Source organism: Cydia splendana, chromosome 12 (genome assembly GCF_910591565.1).
Source record: "Cydia splendana chromosome 12, ilCydSple1.2, whole genome shotgun sequence".
Taxonomy (NCBI): domain Eukaryota; kingdom Metazoa; phylum Arthropoda; class Insecta; order Lepidoptera; family Tortricidae; genus Cydia; species Cydia splendana.
In genome coordinates, this window is record NC_085971.1 from 1,374,072 (window position 1) to 1,393,310 (window position 19,239).

The 19,239-nt window shown below is 43.9% G+C and overlaps 1 protein-coding gene across 1 annotated transcript in view; it reads right to left on the minus strand.

Moving 5' to 3' along the window:
* LOC134795301 (drebrin-like protein) overlaps positions 1-19,239 on the minus strand; it is a 29,709-nt gene that overhangs the window by 1,888 nt on the left and 8,582 nt on the right. The window contains exons 4-8 of the mRNA XM_063767112.1: positions 13,330-13,427; positions 12,929-13,008; positions 12,184-12,342; positions 8,104-8,690; positions 7,553-7,651 (exon numbers count right to left, since the gene is read on the minus strand). Coding sequence (XP_063623182.1) covers positions 7,553-7,651; positions 8,104-8,690; positions 12,184-12,342; positions 12,929-13,008; positions 13,330-13,427 — 1,023 coding nt within the window. The remainder of the gene's footprint in view (positions 1-7,552; positions 7,652-8,103; positions 8,691-12,183; positions 12,343-12,928; positions 13,009-13,329; positions 13,428-19,239) is intronic.

The following is a 19,239-nucleotide window of genomic DNA, read 5'->3' on the forward strand; positions in this document are numbered from 1 at the left end:
TCTTTCGGAGCGATTATTTCCCTACATATTCATTTTATCATAAAATTATTGTTGGAGACCCTTATTCGTTTTGAAAGACCTATCCAAAGAAAAAAAATGTATAGCACTTTGATTTTGGGGACATTGTCACATTGACTGAAATAAATGTCATATACTAAGAAAAAGTGACTAAGGCCCCCAGTGCCCCAGGCTAGTATTTATATAGTAGTGTTTCTACTTGATAAAAACAAATTAATATATTATGTGTTCCGTACTCTACGTCAGAGATGTTCATTGAGAGAGTAACGCGATCGGTGACCGACAGATGCCGCTAGAGTCTATGTAGTCGCTCCGCCCTACGCCGTGACGTTGTTCCTTTTCCCCTCCCTGCAAACCGTTGCTCGCTTCCCGCGACTCGCCGCCACCATGTCATTGTTTCGTCGACTGTCTGACCGATGGTCCGCAAATATTTTTTTGCGTATATTTTTGCAGCATGGTGTTTTAACATTTCCGATCCAAAGCTCGGTCGATTAAATAGTGAGATATAGCAGAGATCGCTACTACATATTAGTCTTTTGGCGGTCTCGCGATCGAAGTCATCGAACGGTGCTTTTCGATTCTACCCACTTTTTTCTTGCTAAATTAATTTTCACATTCCATGCTGCTAAAATCGTTACCGTTAACTCGCATTTTCGAGATCGAAGTAGGAAGTACGTCAGTAGTTATCGTTAACAAGTGGTAACGCAAGTCGCTCCGCATCGGAGAGGGAACGTGCGGTCATCGTGCCGGCGGCGGCGGGGGCGGCGCCCGGGCGGCGCGGAGGCGGGCAGCCTGCGCGCGCCGCTGCCGGGTGCCGCGCTTCGCCGATAAGGAGGTTTGGATTGTCTCGAACCATCCGGTGAGCCAGTTTAATGATATTCTAGTTTTATTGGCGTTCAGAAGTTACTTCGACACTAAAGGACGGTTCTCGGGCAGGTCATATTAACCTGGGAGTACCTCGTGTCGTTAGGTGTGACGCGACGGGGGCTCCCCTGTCCCGCCCGGCGCCCGCCCGGGCCCCGGCCCCCGCGCGCCGTCGACTTTCTTCTGCTGTCGTCCAAGGTGACCCCGAGACGCCGCGACGCTGCGGGCCGGAGCCCGAGGTGTCGCGGTGCGGGGTCCGCGGGACGCCCACTACTGTTGCTGCAGTCGCGATGCGGACGCTTCCAGTCCGCGAGAGCAGTCGCGGTGCGAGCGCTTTCAGTACGCGCCTGCTCCTGTCCCGCGCCCGCTCCTGTTGCTGCAGTCGCGGTGCGGACGCTTCCAGTCCGCGAGAGCAGTCGCGGTGCGGACGCTTCCAGCCCGCGAGAGCAGTCGCGGTGCGGACGCTTCCAGGCCGCGCCCGCTCCTGTTGCTGCAGTCGCGGTGCGGACGCTTCCAGTCCGCGAGAGCAGTCGCGGTGCGGACGCTTCCAGGCCGCGCCCGCTCCTGTTGCTGCAGTCGCGGTGCGGACGCTTTCAGTCCGCGAGAGCAGTCGCGGCGCGGACGCTTCTAGGCCGCGCCCGCTCCTGTTGCTGCAGTCGCGGTGCGGACGCTTCCAGTCCGCGGGACTCCGAGAGGCACACGCCCGCTCCTGTTGCTGCGGTCGCGGCGCGGGTGGATCGCGGACCTCTCGATCCCGTCCTGGCGCCAAGGTGAAGGCGGACCGCTTCTGCGTGCCGACTGCTCGAATGGAAGGAAGGTAAGTTACGTGGAAGCAGTGAAAACGCTACGAGTACAGCGACGATCGCCGCGTTGGTTGCCGTCCGTCATGACGTCGCTGGTTACCTACACGCCGGTGGTGGCCACCACGATGGCGCCGCCGAGGGCAGCAGTGTCGCCGTGATGATGCGTGCAACTACGAGCCAGCCATCGGCGCCTCCCGTGCCGGTAACGTCCGTCACGCGCAACGGTGCCTGTCGAGCTGGCCGCCACGACGGCGCCTCTCGCTTCACGCACCTGAGCCTGGCGACGGTGGCCGCCACGATGGCGCCGCCCGCTCGATGACTCTGCCCGCCACGATGGCATGCACCGCCCGCCTCACGACGCACCAGTGCCTACCGAGCTGGCCGCCACGATGACGCCTCTCGCATCACGCACCGATGCCTCCCAAGCCGGCGGCGGCGGCCACCACAACGGCGCCGCCCGCCACGATGGCACCACCGCCTCGCGCACTGGCGCTTCTCGAGCTGGCCGCCACGATGGCGCCTCTCGCCTCACACCAGTGCCTCCCGAGCCAGGCGGCGGCCGCCTCACGCACCGGTGCCTCCCGAGCTGGCCGCCACGATGGCGCGTCTCGCCTCACGCACCGGCGCCTCCCGAGCCGGCGGCGGCGGCCGCCACGATGGAGCCGCCCGCCTTACGCGACAGCGCCTCTAGAGCGCACAGTGTTCGATTTCCCTCAAAAAATTTCCCTATGCTGTTAATTGCACAAATCAATCAAGGAATGCATTTGAAATGCAAGACTAGAACACCCAGAAGTCTATTTCAAATACTTTTTTTAATAAAAAATAAATTATATTTCATGACCTTGACATCGAAAAATTACTAAATAAATTCTACAAAAGTATCTGATGAAGAAGTCGCTTTTTAATCAATGTAGTTCGATAAACAAGCCTTTGGCGCATATTTTCTAGTTCTTAGTTTTGGAATTTACCCCCTGGTTACCGAGTAATTCATATAAATAGAGATTTTTTATTTCATTTTTTTCTCCTAAATAACTCAAATGTGCGACTTGTGACTAGCACTGACAGATTGCTCTTAACTAGGTCAACCACTGGTAAAAAAATCACGTTCCACTATCGCGGCGTTTGGGAGTTATCGAATTTAAAAATACAGTGTTAGGGTTGACCCTCAACTTGACCTTTAATTTTTAGTCAGAATTAATTCAAAATTTTCCTCTATTACAAAACTGTATATTGTTTAGACATACTCCAGGTACATAAATAAAAATACAGGAACACTGGATTGACGTGGGCAAAAGTGCACCAGTGCTAGTGATTAATTAAAAATCGACTAATCGTAAAAAACAATTTTATCCATCATTATCAAAATGGCTAAGTTTGAATACATTTACATAATTGTGTGCACACCTCTTTCATTTATACTTACAAAAATCGTCCAGTAGGATTAGTCTACCAGAAGCAGTTCGTGAACTTCTGAAGCCGATTCATGAAGAAAACTTACAAGAGGCTGAAGTCGATGATGAAGATCTAGCTAATGATGGATCTTCGTTAATAGACGGTGATGAAAATCCATCCCATGTTGACGACTGCACGTTAGTTCTCGAAAATGAAAATGATTTGTATGAGCCACAAAATACATAAAATCTGAGACCAACTTGCGAAAAGAAACTATAACTTGACTTCTGAATTTCTTTCTTTCTTTTCTGAATTTAATGACTTTATTGTTTAACAAAGTGCACTGCACTAAAAAGTTTCTGCGTGGCCCAATGGTTGACTGGTAGAGAATGCCTTTTGGCAAGTCTGCCATTTGTAATTTCTTGTATTGTGCAATAAAGGTTAAATAAATAAATATAAATAAAGTTTCTTATGTTGTTTCTTAATTTAATTTAATCAGATTTTTTAATTACTCCGACCTTTCATATTTGTTTGACCTTTAAGTAACAACCCTAAAAAGTATAATTTGACCTTTATACGTAACTCCCAAACGCCGCGATAGTGGAACGTGATTTTTTTACCAGTGGTAGACCTAGTTAAGAGCCATCTTTCAGTGCTAGTTACAAGTCGCACTTTTGAGTTTTTCAGGAGAAAAAAAATGAAATAGAAAATCTGTATTTATATGAATAACTCGGTAAGCAGAGGGTAAATTCCAAAACTAAGAACTAGAAAATATGCGCCAAAGGCTTCTTTATCAAACTACATTGATTAAAAAGCGACTTCTTCATCAGATACTTTTGTAGAATTTATTTAGTAATTTTTCGATGTCAAGCTCATGAAATATAATTTATTTTTTATAAAAAAAAGTATTTGAAATAGACTACTGGGTGTTCTAGTCTTGCATTTCAAATGCATTCCTTGATTGATTTATGCAATAAACAGCATAGGGAAATTTTTTGAGGGAAATCGAACACTGTGGAGCGGGCCGCCACGATGGGTCCTCGCCTCACGCACCAGCGCCTCCCGAACCAGTGGCGGCCGCCATGATAGCGCCGCCCGGCCTCGAGCACCGGTGCCTCCCGAGCCGGCCGCCACGATAGCGCCTCTAGCTTCACGCACCGGCGCCTCTTGAGCGGCGGCGGTTGCCATGATGGCACCAACAATCACGTCGATGCTGTCCACCGATGCTGCAACCACGACGATGTCGTCCCTTACAATGGCGCCCATGTTCTGTTCGCAAGAATACCACCGCGAACTTACCTGCCGCCGATGCTGCCCACCAAGCTGCGCTGGGCGCCACAGTATCATTTTTGTCCTGTCCACATGGGAATTGAGGTACGCAGGCGCCTATAGCTATGGTGCCATAGCACGAACAGACCGCTAAGCTCTTGGTTTCGGTTAAGGAATCCTCCGGCGACGGCAGACAAGGTCGTAAGGCTAGCGTGGCTCGACTGCCCGGAGTTGAAAGCGGTAAGATATGTCGATACTCAGAGGAAAATACGTCGTGTTCCTGGGCTTCATAAAGGTGCTGATCGACGTGGGGCCGTGCCGCTTCGAGGTTCCTACGACTTCTCGAGGCCATGGAGTGATCCAACCGAAGAACAGCTAGCGACAAGGCCCTGTGCGACCGCTCAAAACCGAGGTGAAAGGCATCGAAAAGGTCTGCAGACTTCACATAATTATCTCTGCTTGCCCGCGCTCTCCAGCTTAAGTTCCGTCTTACAAAGACGAACTCGTGCGCCAAGCCCATAATAAACAAAATGGGACAAATAAACCCGCTGCGCCTGAACAAGCTTGAGTTTCCGGTGCTAAGAGAAAGGGGCCAGGAGGACCCCAGCAGTTTCCATCTGTCTGTCTTCGACTTTATCGAAACAGTTTTGTTACGCAAGCGCCAAAATCGATTTTAAACTGGATTTCATTAGTTCGATTTCCTTAAAAGCATGCTACCATACCCCTATACTAGCTCGATATAGGGTGTTTCTTCGGGTAAAGCGAATTAAACTATTACGCTCCTAGACATCACGTGGGACACGCGGCACAACACCCCGATTGAAAGTTTTCTTTTTCGCGACATACACGCCTGCCTTGCTGCCGAGTTTCTCGCAGAAATGAGACTCAATGCCTCCTGTTCAGTCTCAAACTCGCAAACTTTAGTTCATGGAGGAAGGTGACACCTTCGCAGTCCCCAGCAACACGAAGCTGCCGAAAGCCTCGCGCCACTTCCTTCCTCATCTTATGCAAGCAGTCCGTTACAACCTCCAATATTGGTAGACAATGTACGAGGTAAGGCCCTTACAGTGAAGAGTAACCGTTAACGGGCTACATCTGCAACGCTGACGACAGAAGTGTAAACATACAACCGCACCACTACAGTATACATAAAACGACGGCGACACTACATCCCCTCCGTTACCACGGCTGTCGCAAAAACTGCTGATGCCAGCAGATCGTCTACAGGTCGCGCTGGTTCCTTGCTACTTACCAGGTCGGTACAACCCCCGAGGGCGATTTATCAAGAAGTCACTGCGCGCCCGAGTGGCAGCTACGCCCAGAAGCCGCCGAGACTATCTGCGCCTTGTTGGCCAGCCTCCGATTTCGAGAGCCTTCGCACTGTGTCACGGTATTTCTTAACAGACTCTTTGAACTGCTACCACTTCGCTTCTGGCAGCTGCCGGTGATACGACTTGGTATGGATGTCTCCACCTCCCAGCCTAGTCTGTTACCTGTGACGGCGTGATAAGGAGAGCCTTCACGCAGCTGTGGTAAGCTTGCAATTTACTGGCGGTCCTAGTGAACACAGCGTCAGACCGCCCTCCCTTACGAGTCAACGACCTTAGAAGGAGGCGTAGCTCCTGACAGATACGACGCTCCAACACCGAGCTGGCGGGATCAGGAGTGACGTCCGCTGTGATGTACCTACTGGCGTGACTGGCGCATGCAGGCAAACATGCCAAGGGCTAACGCTACGTAGCGAACGAGACGCAACTCTCTAGGCCGCCTGTACGCCCACAATGTAGAAATGGTCTTCATGGTGCATCAAAAATAAGATCGACTGCCAGGTACCTCTAATATCCAGTGAAGTAGCGAGCTATCTCAGACATATATTTATATTGCCCATGTTAGCTTTCAGAACGAGACTTGTTCATAAGCCTGTAACAAGCGCTGTATGTGAACCACTATCGGACACTATGCCTTCTTCCAACGCCATTAATAGCGAGACCAGCGCCTCCCAAACCACCAGCTTAGGACGCGAGAAATCTACTTGCCCTAATTTGAATAGCCCTACAACGTACCTATATAGAAGAGCTGCCGCATTTTTACTGTTAGCATCAGGCCGCAGGGTCAATGACCTTACTCTACTATACTGTAGCCCGGGCAATTACATAGATAACGTTCACGCTATTATTTTGTGTCCGAAATTCGGCTCTAAACCAGATAACGTGTCTTACCGATTGGACTCTTAGAAGCTCCGGAATAAAGTATAGACCCAGTAAGTAGGTAGTCTGGGTACGTCAACTTGTGAGAATTGCACAAAATGTTAGGGGACACTGCGCTTTCAGCCACAGTCTCATCCAAGCCGGCCTCGCTTAAGATTGCTTTCGATCCACGATGTACTTAATCACTAAATTGGCTGGAAATCTATCCAATTAGCGATATTTTGGCTTAAGTTAATTGGGAACATGACTCTTCTTTAGACCATTCTAACGCCGAGATTCTGCGGATCGGATGCGATTTCGAATGAGAAATCTCTCAAACCAGTTTAACGTCAGATTCGAACCTGGGATTACAATTTAAATTCACAATTTCCTGTAATGCATCATTATAACGAGTCACTGTGATTTCATGGGTTGCAATAAGGCGTATATATTTATTCTTTCTCTGAGTTCTATGACAGTAGGTGTAGCCCTAACGCTTGCGCGCCCGCTGACTCGCCACCAGGAGATAATAAACAGGTCTCAATGAACATCTCTGACGTAGAGTACGGAACACATAATATAAAAATTTTACCTTCCAATAAAATTGATATTATGTTTCCTTCTACGTCAGAGATGTGAGTAATGCCTTCCTGGCAGGCTACTGGGCTACTTTTATGCCGACGGTACTCCTCAACAATGACATGGTGGCGGCGAGTCGCGGGAAGCGAGCAACGGTTTGCAGGGAGGGGAAGAGGAACAACGTCACGGCGTAGGGCGGAGCGACTACATAGACTCTAGTGGCATCTGTCGGTCACCGATCGCGTTACTCTCTCAATGAACATCTCTGACGTAGAAGGAAACATAATATCAATTTTATTGGAAGGTAAAATTTTTATATTTTTCTGAAAAATAATTTAATTTGTTCAAATACTTCTAATAGTATTGTCACATTGACTTTGAGGACCTACAACATCTCCAAATTATTTAGCATAGAGAAACAATTTTATAGAAGGAACTTACCTGCTTGGTAGTCATACAACGCCCTCGCAGTAAGACCGGGGTCGTCGTCCAAGTCTTCATATATTGTGCCCTCATCCTCCAGGCCTTCTGGTGACACGTCTGCAAATATTAACCATATTTTACACATACTCAAATGTTGTTCCTCATTATATGTCTTTAAATATTACAGAGTGTTTTTTCAACATTTAGCCATACCGAAGATTAATCGATTTTATCGGTCATGCTTCGAATTAGACAGCTAATGTCGCTGGCCCTATACAGGGTTATGGTAACTCTGATTGCCAGAAGTTCACGTTTGACAATTCAGTGACCATCTGTTTTGGCTGTCAAACTTTAACGTTTTTTTCTTAATCTTTACCTCTCTATTACAATTAACAACTATTTTCTTTGATATTAAACCACTTCATCAAACATAATATATTAATAACTGTTGCCCTAGTGAAAAAGGTTACAAGTCTCGGACAGCGCAGGTGTAAATTCCTTATGCCCTTCTATACCTATGGCCACAAATATTAACTTCAAAATCTAAAGTTATGTAAAAAATAACTCACCATCACTAGTATTAGTCCCATTAGCCTCCTTCTTATAATGAACATTCTCTATAACAGTATTCTGCCTGCTCAGCTCCGCCTTCCCATTCTCCTCCGCTATATTATTCTTACTGTACGGCGATCTCTTTATAGTACTAAACTTATTGTCGCTATCGTCATCATCGTTTTCATTCGAACTAGAATACGATGCATCGAACATGTCATTCTCTAAGATATTTTGTTTAATCATAGGTTCACTCTGTTTTAGCGAATCGGCTATAGGTCTGTACTCGTTTTCTTTAAGTTCTGCATAGTTTATGGCACTGAAGGAAGTTGGGTTGTTTTCGGTACTTGGACTTAAATCGACTGTGGGATCTATTATAGGTTCGTATTGTATTTGCGAGGGGCTTTCTAGGCTCATTTTGATTTTGTCTATGTTTTTGAGGGGGCTCGTTTTGGGCTCCTGGGGCTCGGTGGGGGTGATTTTGTGGGGGGAGCGGTTTGAGGGGGAGAGGGGGGGTAGGGAAGTGGGTTGTGGTTGTGTGAATGTGTTGATGCGTTGCGCGATGACCGAGCTACGGACGGGCTTCTCTGGTATACTGTTCGATCTGCGGAATAATTAAAAAAAATGTTATGTAACACGGGAGCAAAGTTTGTTTACCACTTGTACTCGGGAAAGCGATAGAAGTCAAAATGGACAAGTGTAGCGAGTGGTCCAAGAGTCACTAAAATAAAAAGCTACTATTGAACCAGAACGCTTGTGATGGTTCCAAATACACTCGCGTGCAAAAGTATTGCATCACTTTGCATTTTTTCGTCCGCACCTAATATCTTTGTAATTCTATACCCGATTCTGAAAATTTTGGTATCAACTGAAAGCTTATAATGTAACGCATTAGAAAAATGGTAGATTCAATGAAATTTCGAATCCGAAGACTAAAAAAAATCAGAAAACTGAAAGTAGTCGCATAATGCTCCAAAAATAAATCAGGAAACTTATGAATAAAGGTCATTTTTTTAATACAATATCGATTATTATTATTAAATTTAAACTTGGTATTGCCACCCCTTCCTCCTTTCACAAACCAAGTGGTTTTTCATAGACCTAATTAATGTTTTAATGTGATGATGAGGAATAGCGTCCCACTCCTCCAGCAAGGCACCCTTCAGCTCCTCAACATTGACCAGGACAGGATTCCGCTTCCGAACCCTCCTTTTTAGGTAGTCCCACACGTGTTCAATGGAGTTAAGGTCCGGGCTCATCGCTGGCCAGTCTATGGTGTCGATGCCCACTTCGAGAAGGTAGGCTGCGGTGGCCCTAGCGGTATGACACGGGACATTATCCCGCATTAGGATGAACCCCTCATCAAAAATACCGGCATAAGGAACAACATGTTCCTCCAGGATATCAGTGATGTACTTGGCAGCGGTCAATCCACTGTCACGGCCCCCGCCAGGCACGAAAATCAGCTCTGTCCGCCCGTCGTAGGAAATGCCGCCCCAGAGCATTACGGATCCACCGCCATAGGCGATCCTTTCGGAGATGTAACATTGAGCGAACTGTTCTTCTGGCCGTCTGTAGACTCTTCCTTTTCGGTCACATCCATTCAAGCACATTCTGCACTCTTTCTAGAAGAGAACTGGGGTCCATTGCTCAATGGTCCAGTCCTTGTGATTTCCAGCAAACTCTCTTTAGGCTGTACGGTGTCGCGCCAGCAATCTGGGCCCCGCTACGGGCCTCCTGGGTGTCAAGTTCGCTTTCTTAAGTCTTCTTCTTACGGCCTGGCCACGACATTGGTCTAAGGCGACTGGCGGGGCGGCTGGCTGCGCGGCAAACGCGAGCGACCGCCAGGCATGCCACGTACTTTCAGTAGCGGCGGCAGCGACTAGGAGCGGCTGGGACGTATTAAAACATGTTATTTTTCAAAAGTGGCACTTCAGTGCATAGAATATATTTAATTGTTTGTCAATAGCATCTTGTACAGAAGAGAAGGGGTGCATGGGCTAAATACAGGACGACAAATTTATTTACATCTAGTTTAGTATTATATATATTATGTATAGAAAGCACCCAAAAAAAAAGCGAGTACACAAGAATGAGTGTGGAGACGTTACAACATAATTAAATACGCGAAAGTACATTTAAAATTTCAATAATATACGCTTCCGTGTCCATATCGCTCGAAGAAAAAACAAACTGTTTTGTTCCGCACGCCACCGCTCGATCCGTCTCGCCGCCTAGGCCGGTCGCGCCGCTCTAAAGTCGTGGCATCGCCCGCACTGCCCGATACAAATGTTCGAGTCGCGCGCCGCCCCGCTCGCCGCCGCCGCCGGTCGCCCGGTGCACGCCGCGCGCGTTGCCGCTCGGCGACAAGGCTCGTGGCATGCATTATGCGTCGCCGGGTTATTGTTTTTGCGACTTACCGCCGGTCGCCGCCGCCGATCGCCTTAGACCAATGTCGTGGCCAGGCCGTTATTGTCCACTCACTGGCAGTCATTCCTCGTATCTCACGCAGATGCTGCTGGATGGCAATGCTTGTCTGGTATCGATCTCGGAGAGATGTTGTGACAAAGAAGCGGTCGTCCCTCTCTGATGTACACTTTCTGCGGCCGCTTCTTGGTATTGAAGTAAAGGATCCAGTCCCCTGGAACCTTTGGTAAACTCTGCAAACTGCAGATTGGCTTAAATTCAGCTCGGCAGCTACTGAACGTTGGCTACGCCCCACTTGCAGGGGCTGGACGATTTAGCGGACTTCAGCTTCAGTGGTTTCCATTTTTTCAGGTCTTTTTCAAGGGAAAATACGCGAAAATATGTAACGATCGACTTCTGATAAGTGACTAATAACAACCCCTTCTCTACCCCCCGTTTTATAGGGGTCAAAGGTAGCGCAACTCGTGCGCGTGATAACGTGAAACCGCTCACAAAAAGGAAAAATGCCGATAATTTGAAAAATACTGGACCGGTTTCCATGTTTTTTTACTTTTCGTAAAGCTAAAACTTCAAGGAACATGATTACATTAAAACAATTTAGCGAAATTAACCAGTTTACAAATATATTGGGTACGGACGAAAAAATACAAAGTGATGCAATACTTTTGCACGCGAGTGTAGAAGCTGTTCTCCTCTACAAGGTCGCATCTCACCATTGATTCTTGTGAAATTTTGTAAGCAAATTCAATAATTGGCCTGATGACAAATTTTGAAATCCCTTTTAATATTATCGGTACACTTGTATTGGTTCCGAAAAACACAATATTTCAGCTATACTCATAAGATTTAACATAAATAATTGCATTTTATTATAGCTAGTTTAAACCTCGCGCGAAAACGCCTCACACGCCATTTGTGACGTCATAAATCATGGTGGTAGACATTGTTTACATACTTACAGTTACGAATTTCCCTTGAATCCGAATGATATTGTTAATTCAGCACCATATATTACTATTAGGAGTGATAAATACATTACAAAAATTGTTTACAATAAGTCATTTTATACAAAGACTCTCACACGGTTGCAATTTAAGATGAATTAAGAACCGAGCGCCGGGTTTACTTTTTAATTTTTTCTAGTTACGACAGCCAACATGGCAATGATAGTTCCATTCAGCCAAAAAATTATGTTTTTTTTTGAAATATCGTATTATTTAGCGTTTTATTTATATAATAACAAATAAATATTTACTTTATATCGTGTAATAATATTTTTTGGACGTAATAAATGTTTAGTGGCGAAATAATATTTTTTTTGAACTTCCAAACTCTTTGGTGAGGACGTAATGGATTACAGTCAATGAGATTGTCTATGTTGCTCTAAGAAATATGTCATACTTTGATGACGTCAATTCTTAGCTCGCTTCTGATTCGCGTTTCAGTCAAAATGGCCGATTAGAGAATTTTGCAGTTTTATTTTATTGAATATATTAATTTTTTGAATCGTATTTACGTATATGTTTCTTTGAAACCATTATTTCCATTATTCTTTGTTACTGTCATCAGGCCAATTATACAGATTTTTTTACCGATTTCGGAAAAGTTTAAAATCTATATAGTTTTAGCGAGGTTATACAGCTCACAGAGCCTCTAGTTAACCAACTTACTTGGGTGTAAGTTGTCCTTGAGCCAAATTCTGTTGGAACAGGGCCCTGGCAGAGGCCGTAGAGGTTCCAATAAGTTGCCTCGCCTCTTGTGACCTCTGCCTCCTAAGTACCTCGCTCGTTGACACGCCGGTGGGACTCGTTGGGTCTGGACTCGCCACTCTACGGAAACAAAATATAGTCATTAGGAATAGCAAAAAATATTGGTATTATAAATAAATAGCTAATAAAAATTTTGGCAACCGTATTGTGATCTAAATAAAAAAGCGCTACGATTTTTCAAAAACTCTGTAAATATTCTTAACCTACTATTCTTAATTCGGCACCGAAATTCAAGCCTCCTTGACCCTTTCCTATTGTTCTGGCATAGATAAATATAGTAAGACAAGAGTGCTCACTCCATACATCAGTTTTGGTACCAAAAAGACTATTATTTTCATAGTCGACATCTAGCATCGAGTAGCGGAATTATCAGTACCGCTACTTGACAATAGATGTAGCACCGACCGGAAAGTCTAATGCCCAACGTCATTAGACTTTCCGGTTATTCCGCTACTCGATGCTAGATGTCGACTATGGAAAATAATAGTATTATTGGTACCAAAACTGATGTATGGAGTGAGCAGTCTATGTATTTTTTTCTCTATGGTTCTGGTTAAGAAAAATATGTATATAAAAAGACGGTCAAAGGTTATGTATGTCCTAACGAACATTGTCAAAGGGTGGTAAGAATAAGTCAAGCACTTACTTCTGTTCTTCAACCTTAGCTCTCCTCTGGGCGGCTAATTCTTCTTTCCTCCTGGCATCCTCTTCTGCCTTCCTCTTTTCCTAAAATTAATTAACACAATTGAAACTGTCCAAACGGTTTTGAATTACTGAGTACAGTGAGTACTGATGAGTTTGAGGTAAAAAATCGCTTCATATATTTTTAGAATATAAACACTAACCCCGTTATTCATAAAACTTTACGGGCCTGATTTAGTTAAATTATGTTTTATCCCTTTCTTACAAATACATAAGTCAAAATGACAGATAAAGACAAACGATTATTATTGAGGTTTGTAGTTCGTTTATGAAAGGAGGTTAATCAATATAAATTTTATTAGGAATAAATACTATGAACTACTTAATTCATTTTTATCATCTTACCTCTTCTCTCCTTTTCCTTTCTGCTTCTACTCTCTTCTTCTCTTCTTGTTCTTCTTTCAACCAGAACTGGTCGCGCTCTGACGAGTTGATTTCTTGAACTGAAACAAAAGAGTTACTTTTACATAGTGCTCCAAAACTATTTGAAAAAAAAACCGGCCATGTGCGAGCCGGACTCGCACACGAAAGGTTCCATACCATTATCTATAAAAACGGTCACCCATCCAAGTACTGACCCCGCCCGACGTTGCTTAACTTCGGTCAAAAATCAGGTTTGTTGTATGGCAGCCCCACTTAAATCTTTATTTTATTCTGTTTTTAGTATTTGTTGTTATAGCGGCAACAGAAATACATCATCTGTGAAAATTTCAGCTTCATCACAGATCACGAGATACAGCCTGGTGACAGACGGACGGACGGACGGACGGACGGACGGACAGCGGAGTCTTAGTAATAGGGTCCCGTTTTTACCCTTTGGGTCATCATCATCATCTCAGCCATAAGACGTCCACTGCTGAACATAGGCCTCCCCCTTTGGGTACGGAACCCTAATACAAAGGACATATTTATTTGCAGACGTGTATGTTAACCCCTTGCCATAGGCGTCAAGTGACGCGCGCGGCTACAGCCCAAAACCCCAAGAATTGGTGAAGGCACTACCTTTTACGAAAGCGACTGCCATCTAAGCTTCCAACCCAGAGGGTAAACTTGGCCTTAATGAGATTAGTCTGGTTTCCTCACAATGTTTTCCTTCAAACTGGTAAACATCGAATGATATTTCGTACATAAGTTCCGAAAACTCATTGGTACGAGCCGAGCCGGGGTTTGAACCCGCAGAATATATTTTGTAAATAAGAATTAAAATAAGTAAACTATAATATAACGCACCTCTTCGCAAACTATGCCTTCTTTTAATAATCTCTTCACTTACATTCAAACACGTCACACCATAATGTTTACGAACTAAAAGGTTTGCCATTTAGGTCAATTTTAATAATTAAAGAAACACTCACACTCAATTTACAGTGGAAGTAATAATGAATTCGGCAGTAAATGTTTACAATTATTTGTAATAACAACTTTGTTGACAAATTAAATGTCGTTATTTGTGATTATATAACAGTAAATATCGGATCATCGTTTCATCATTTTTGGACGGAGTTGGTACGGTCAGACTTTAATTGTTGAGCCATTTAGGGTTTACTTTACAATGGAGATGTCATAGCGTTAGTATTGACAACCCAATTAGCTTGAACTCTAAATGGCTCAACAATTGAGTAGTGGGTGTTTTCTATGTATGTATATAGTCGCCTAGGACCCATAGTACAAGCTTGGCTTAGTTTGGGGCTAGGTTGAACTGTGTAAGATGTCCCAAAATATAAAAAAAAACCGGGCAAGTGCGAGTCGGACTCGCGCACGAAGGGTTCCGTACCATAATTTAAAAAAAAACGGAAAAAAATGCAAAAAAAAAAAAACGGTCACCCATCCAAGTACTGACCACCCTAATTTTAGTTCTTCCCACAAATTTAAATAGTGTATGGATTCTAGATTAAAAAAACAAAAACCCAAAACCAACACCGCGCAAGCGGAGAAGAGACCCGTAAGGGTAGAAGTGCGTGAGGGCGGGAAACCAGCTGAGGGACCCCCGACCGTCTCGAAAGAGCGGGAGGGCGGGAAGCCAGCTGATAGACCCCCGATCGTTGAAGAAGGTGGGACTCTGAGCTCCGACGAGGAGAGTGGAGGAACACAGAGAGAAGCAAGGCAGGGCACTCCAGATGTCTTACAACTGGGTGGCCTGACTTTGAACGAAGAGGATGCACTGCTCAAATCACCATCGAAGGGGGAAACCATTAGGGAGGCCACACCGATGGAGCATGAGCAGTTCCACAAGTATGAGTCGAAGGCTCAGAAAAAGAAAGCCAAGCTGCTTAGGAGGAGGGCTGCGACTGCTGGGGAAGGGAGTGGCATTCCCGAGGTATTTACCAAAGGGGAGGCCAAGCACGGCCCGAGCAGAAGCGGCTTAAAGATAAAAAGACAGAGTACTGATGAGGGTCGCTCGGAGCGTCCTCCAGCGAAGCGCCCGAACCAAGGCAAGGCGGCCGCGGAGGGACCACGGAACGTCGCTAAGGCGAATCGGGGTCTCGCTGTGGCTGTGTGCCGAGAGGACGGAGTTTCGGTGGATGAGGCTCTGGCGAGACTCATCAGAAAGAGGCTTACGCAGCTGATTGAGGTGGTCGTCCTGAAGGTAGTCAGGGGGGAGCCTGGCTTAGTAGCGCCAAGATTCGCTACGTCGGGGTTGGTGTCAGAAGGATTCTTCCTTGTGACACCAAAAACGACGGAGTCGAGGGAATGGCTGCGAAGTCAGGACTTCGGAGAGTTGGATGGCCACAAAATCATCGTGCGTAAGCTGGAGCAGACCAGGGTGCAGGTTTGGGTTCCGGGCGACACGGACACTGAGTACGTAAAGGAGTTCCTTTACGCTCAGAATCCCGATCGACCGGAACTCAAAATTCTGCACTGGAAGGCAGTAGGTAGGGAGGCTCTAGAGCTAGGAACCCGACTGACCTATATGGTTCCAGACGGAGTCGAGGAGAGCTGGGGGCAAGAGAAGACAAAGATTCTGGACTTCTCGGCCACCAGCGTACGAGTCCGGATTCTGAGGGCGAATCCAAATCCACAACCCTCAGAATCCAAACAAGAAGGACCAGCAGAAGCACCCGAGCTGAAGCAGGAGAGTGCTGAACCCGTCGATGTCCATACGGGAGGAGAGGGGAGTATGGATGTCGCCGGCAGTGAACTCTCCGAGTAGCAGCTTGGGGACAACAACACTACACACAAGAGATGAAAAGAAAGGGAGACACACAGGGAACACTACACAAACACACACACACCAACACACACACGAACATATGCCAAGCAGTGTTGGGCATTCAAGAATAAAATCATTATTTGAATAAGAATTCGTAGGAATAAAATCATCTCGATTTTATTCCCGTCAAAAATATTCAAATAATTTTGGTCGGGAACAGCGAAATGCTATACATGGAAGTATTCTGTCCGCTCAATTATGACCCAACGCAAACTACCCCGCGATAGGCGGTACTTACAAACTGCTCGATTGGCAATCTCAGTACCACCGAGATGACAGTCAGTGACAAATGGCTAAATTGATTTATAAAAACAACGTTTTTTTGTAATTAAAAATATATTCATGTGTCGTGAAGTGGTGCAGAAGTTATTTTAGTTCATACCAAGGACAGTGGAATCACTTTTCACTTGTAGTAAACAGATAACTTCAGTAGAATTTGGAAAAAACATGACGATTTGTTTTCAATACTACCGTGCTAAGCTAAAACGTAACAACTGCATACGACTGTCGTAACAACATACGACTTTTTAAATTGCGAGGATAATAGGGATGGTGTTATGCTAAATGAAGTAGACTATTTTATTAACTTGTATTTGGTTTAGGTATTTTCTATATAATTATAAATGTAGTAATAAATTCCTTCTTACAGATTTGTATTTTCCTTTTTTATTTCATGAGATGGAGCTATAAAAAAACTACCTAGTTATTTCAAATTAATAATCAAATTTGGTATTGTCATTTTACATTACTTTCCATTCAGATTCCCACAAGATGCTATTCGCAGAGAACTATGGAAAAAAGCTGTCCAATTAGAGAGACATGAAATTGAGTGGATGCCTGGCAAGATATCTAGAATATGTTCTATTCATGAGATATAACCCATGAGATAATCATACCCGGTCTCCTATATGTAGATACATTTTTCCTATCATGCTTTCACTGAATTAATTTAACAAATACACACATTATCTGAAAATGTTGATCATTTGAATCCACTCTCTACTGTCACATATATGTAGGTTCTCTCTCAAGCCATTTCCGTCAGTAGAAAAGAGCGGCAAACATTAACTCACATTATAGACGGGTCTAACGCGAATTATATTATGTAACATATATGTATATATGTATGTATATATATGTAACATATGTAATTTTATTTATTATTAAATTGTAGATTTGTATTTTAAACATGACATTTTGTTCTTTTGTGATATTTTTATGTTTAAATTCGACATTTTAATGACAGTTACAAATTATTTATGTTGACATCGACTTTAATGTTAACTTGGTTTATATTCAATTGTTTGACATGTTTTTCTTTGTACATGACGATCCTTATTGGGAGACATAATTTTATTAATCTTAATATTTTTTATTTTTAAATATATAATGTAATTTTTGACGATCATGATGAGAAGATAAACATAATTTTGACGAATGTAGCAAATTTATAGTGTAATTTTCATCTTGAAATAAAGAAATCTAATCTAATCTATTCAATTACCTTGATTTACCGACGTAAATCAGTTTCGTTTCGTATAATGTGAGTTAATATGTGTTCAAAACGCGAAAGTTTAAAATATTATAAGAGCGGCAAATTTAGAAAATGAACGCGCGAACGGCTGTGGTCCTATACAAAATTTTAATTTTGCACCTTTTTCTACTGACTAACTTGCTTGACCGGCTATATACATATAAAATATTCTGAACTGAAAGTGGGGATTTATTGTGACTCCGCCTGTTCAAATATTTTTGACCCGATTCGTGTACCCATCTAAATTTTGCAGACTGTATAGCCAGTTCGATTTCTAAGATCAAGTTCGCCATACATTTACTATGGCGTACTTGATCTTAGAAAAACGGACAGACTATACCTGAACGTGACTTCGCACTGCCATGCAGATTGATAATAAAATATACAAAATACTTATTATAGCGGAATACATTTATACAACAATGATATATTTACTTATGTTGAGTTAGTCTGTCATGTCATAACAACATTTTAACTAGTTATCTTTTAATCTGCATTAAATTATTATACGTGAATTATTTGACTGGTTCTTCACTGTATGGCATAAACCTATCCCTGTCCAAGTCATATTCTAATCAAATATGAACCGCGAACTCTCAGCGGCCAGTACGTACAGCAAGAAGGTTATTAGCGGATTAATGTCGCTGATTGGTAGTTATTGACATTATATGCATTTCATCTACACTTAGCTATGTACCATTAGTGTAATAAAGATGACTCTTATTTTGTTTACGAGCTTTGATTACAGGCTCTGTAAACGCGTCGTCTTATTTGAATGTAGGCGTAATTGTGTATGTGTGCTAATTTGGCCCGAGAATTTGAACGGTAATGTTCCTAAAGACGGTATCCATGGTTATATATGATCGCAGGTCGGGAATAATTCGTAGGAGAAAAAATTGAATGAGAATAACTTATTCTTAATCAAATAAATATAATCATGAGTTTTAATCGAAATAATATTCCACGAATAAAAATATAGTCCGGGTACCGTATAGGTACTAATTACTTACGTATAGTTAGGTAGATGTAACAGTAGTTAGTCTCTTGTCTAATTTATACCTATTTTATGGAATCAAATCTTACAAATTGACTGTCGCATAACGCATAGTTTCAGTAACCGTATTATTTTTAATTTACTAACCAAATCATTAGGTTCAATTTAGCTGATCTAGGGGCCTAGCCAAGATGCCAATCGTTTGCGCTCCGACAACGAAGCGCTCTCTCTGTGTCTCTATCGCACTAATATGTAAGAGTGATAGAGACAGAAAGCGCTTCGTTGTTGGAGCGCAAGCGATTGGCATGTTGGCTAGGCACCCAGAACAGCTAAATTTACCTAATGATTTGGTTATTAATTAAAAACAAAAATTGGCTTATTGGCTAGGCACCTTGGGAGCGTAGCCAACATGCCAAACGTTTGCACCACGACAACAAACAGCTATTTCTGTCTCTCTCGCACTAATATGTAAGAGTGATAGAGACAGAAAGCGCTTCGTTGTTGGAGCGCAAGTGA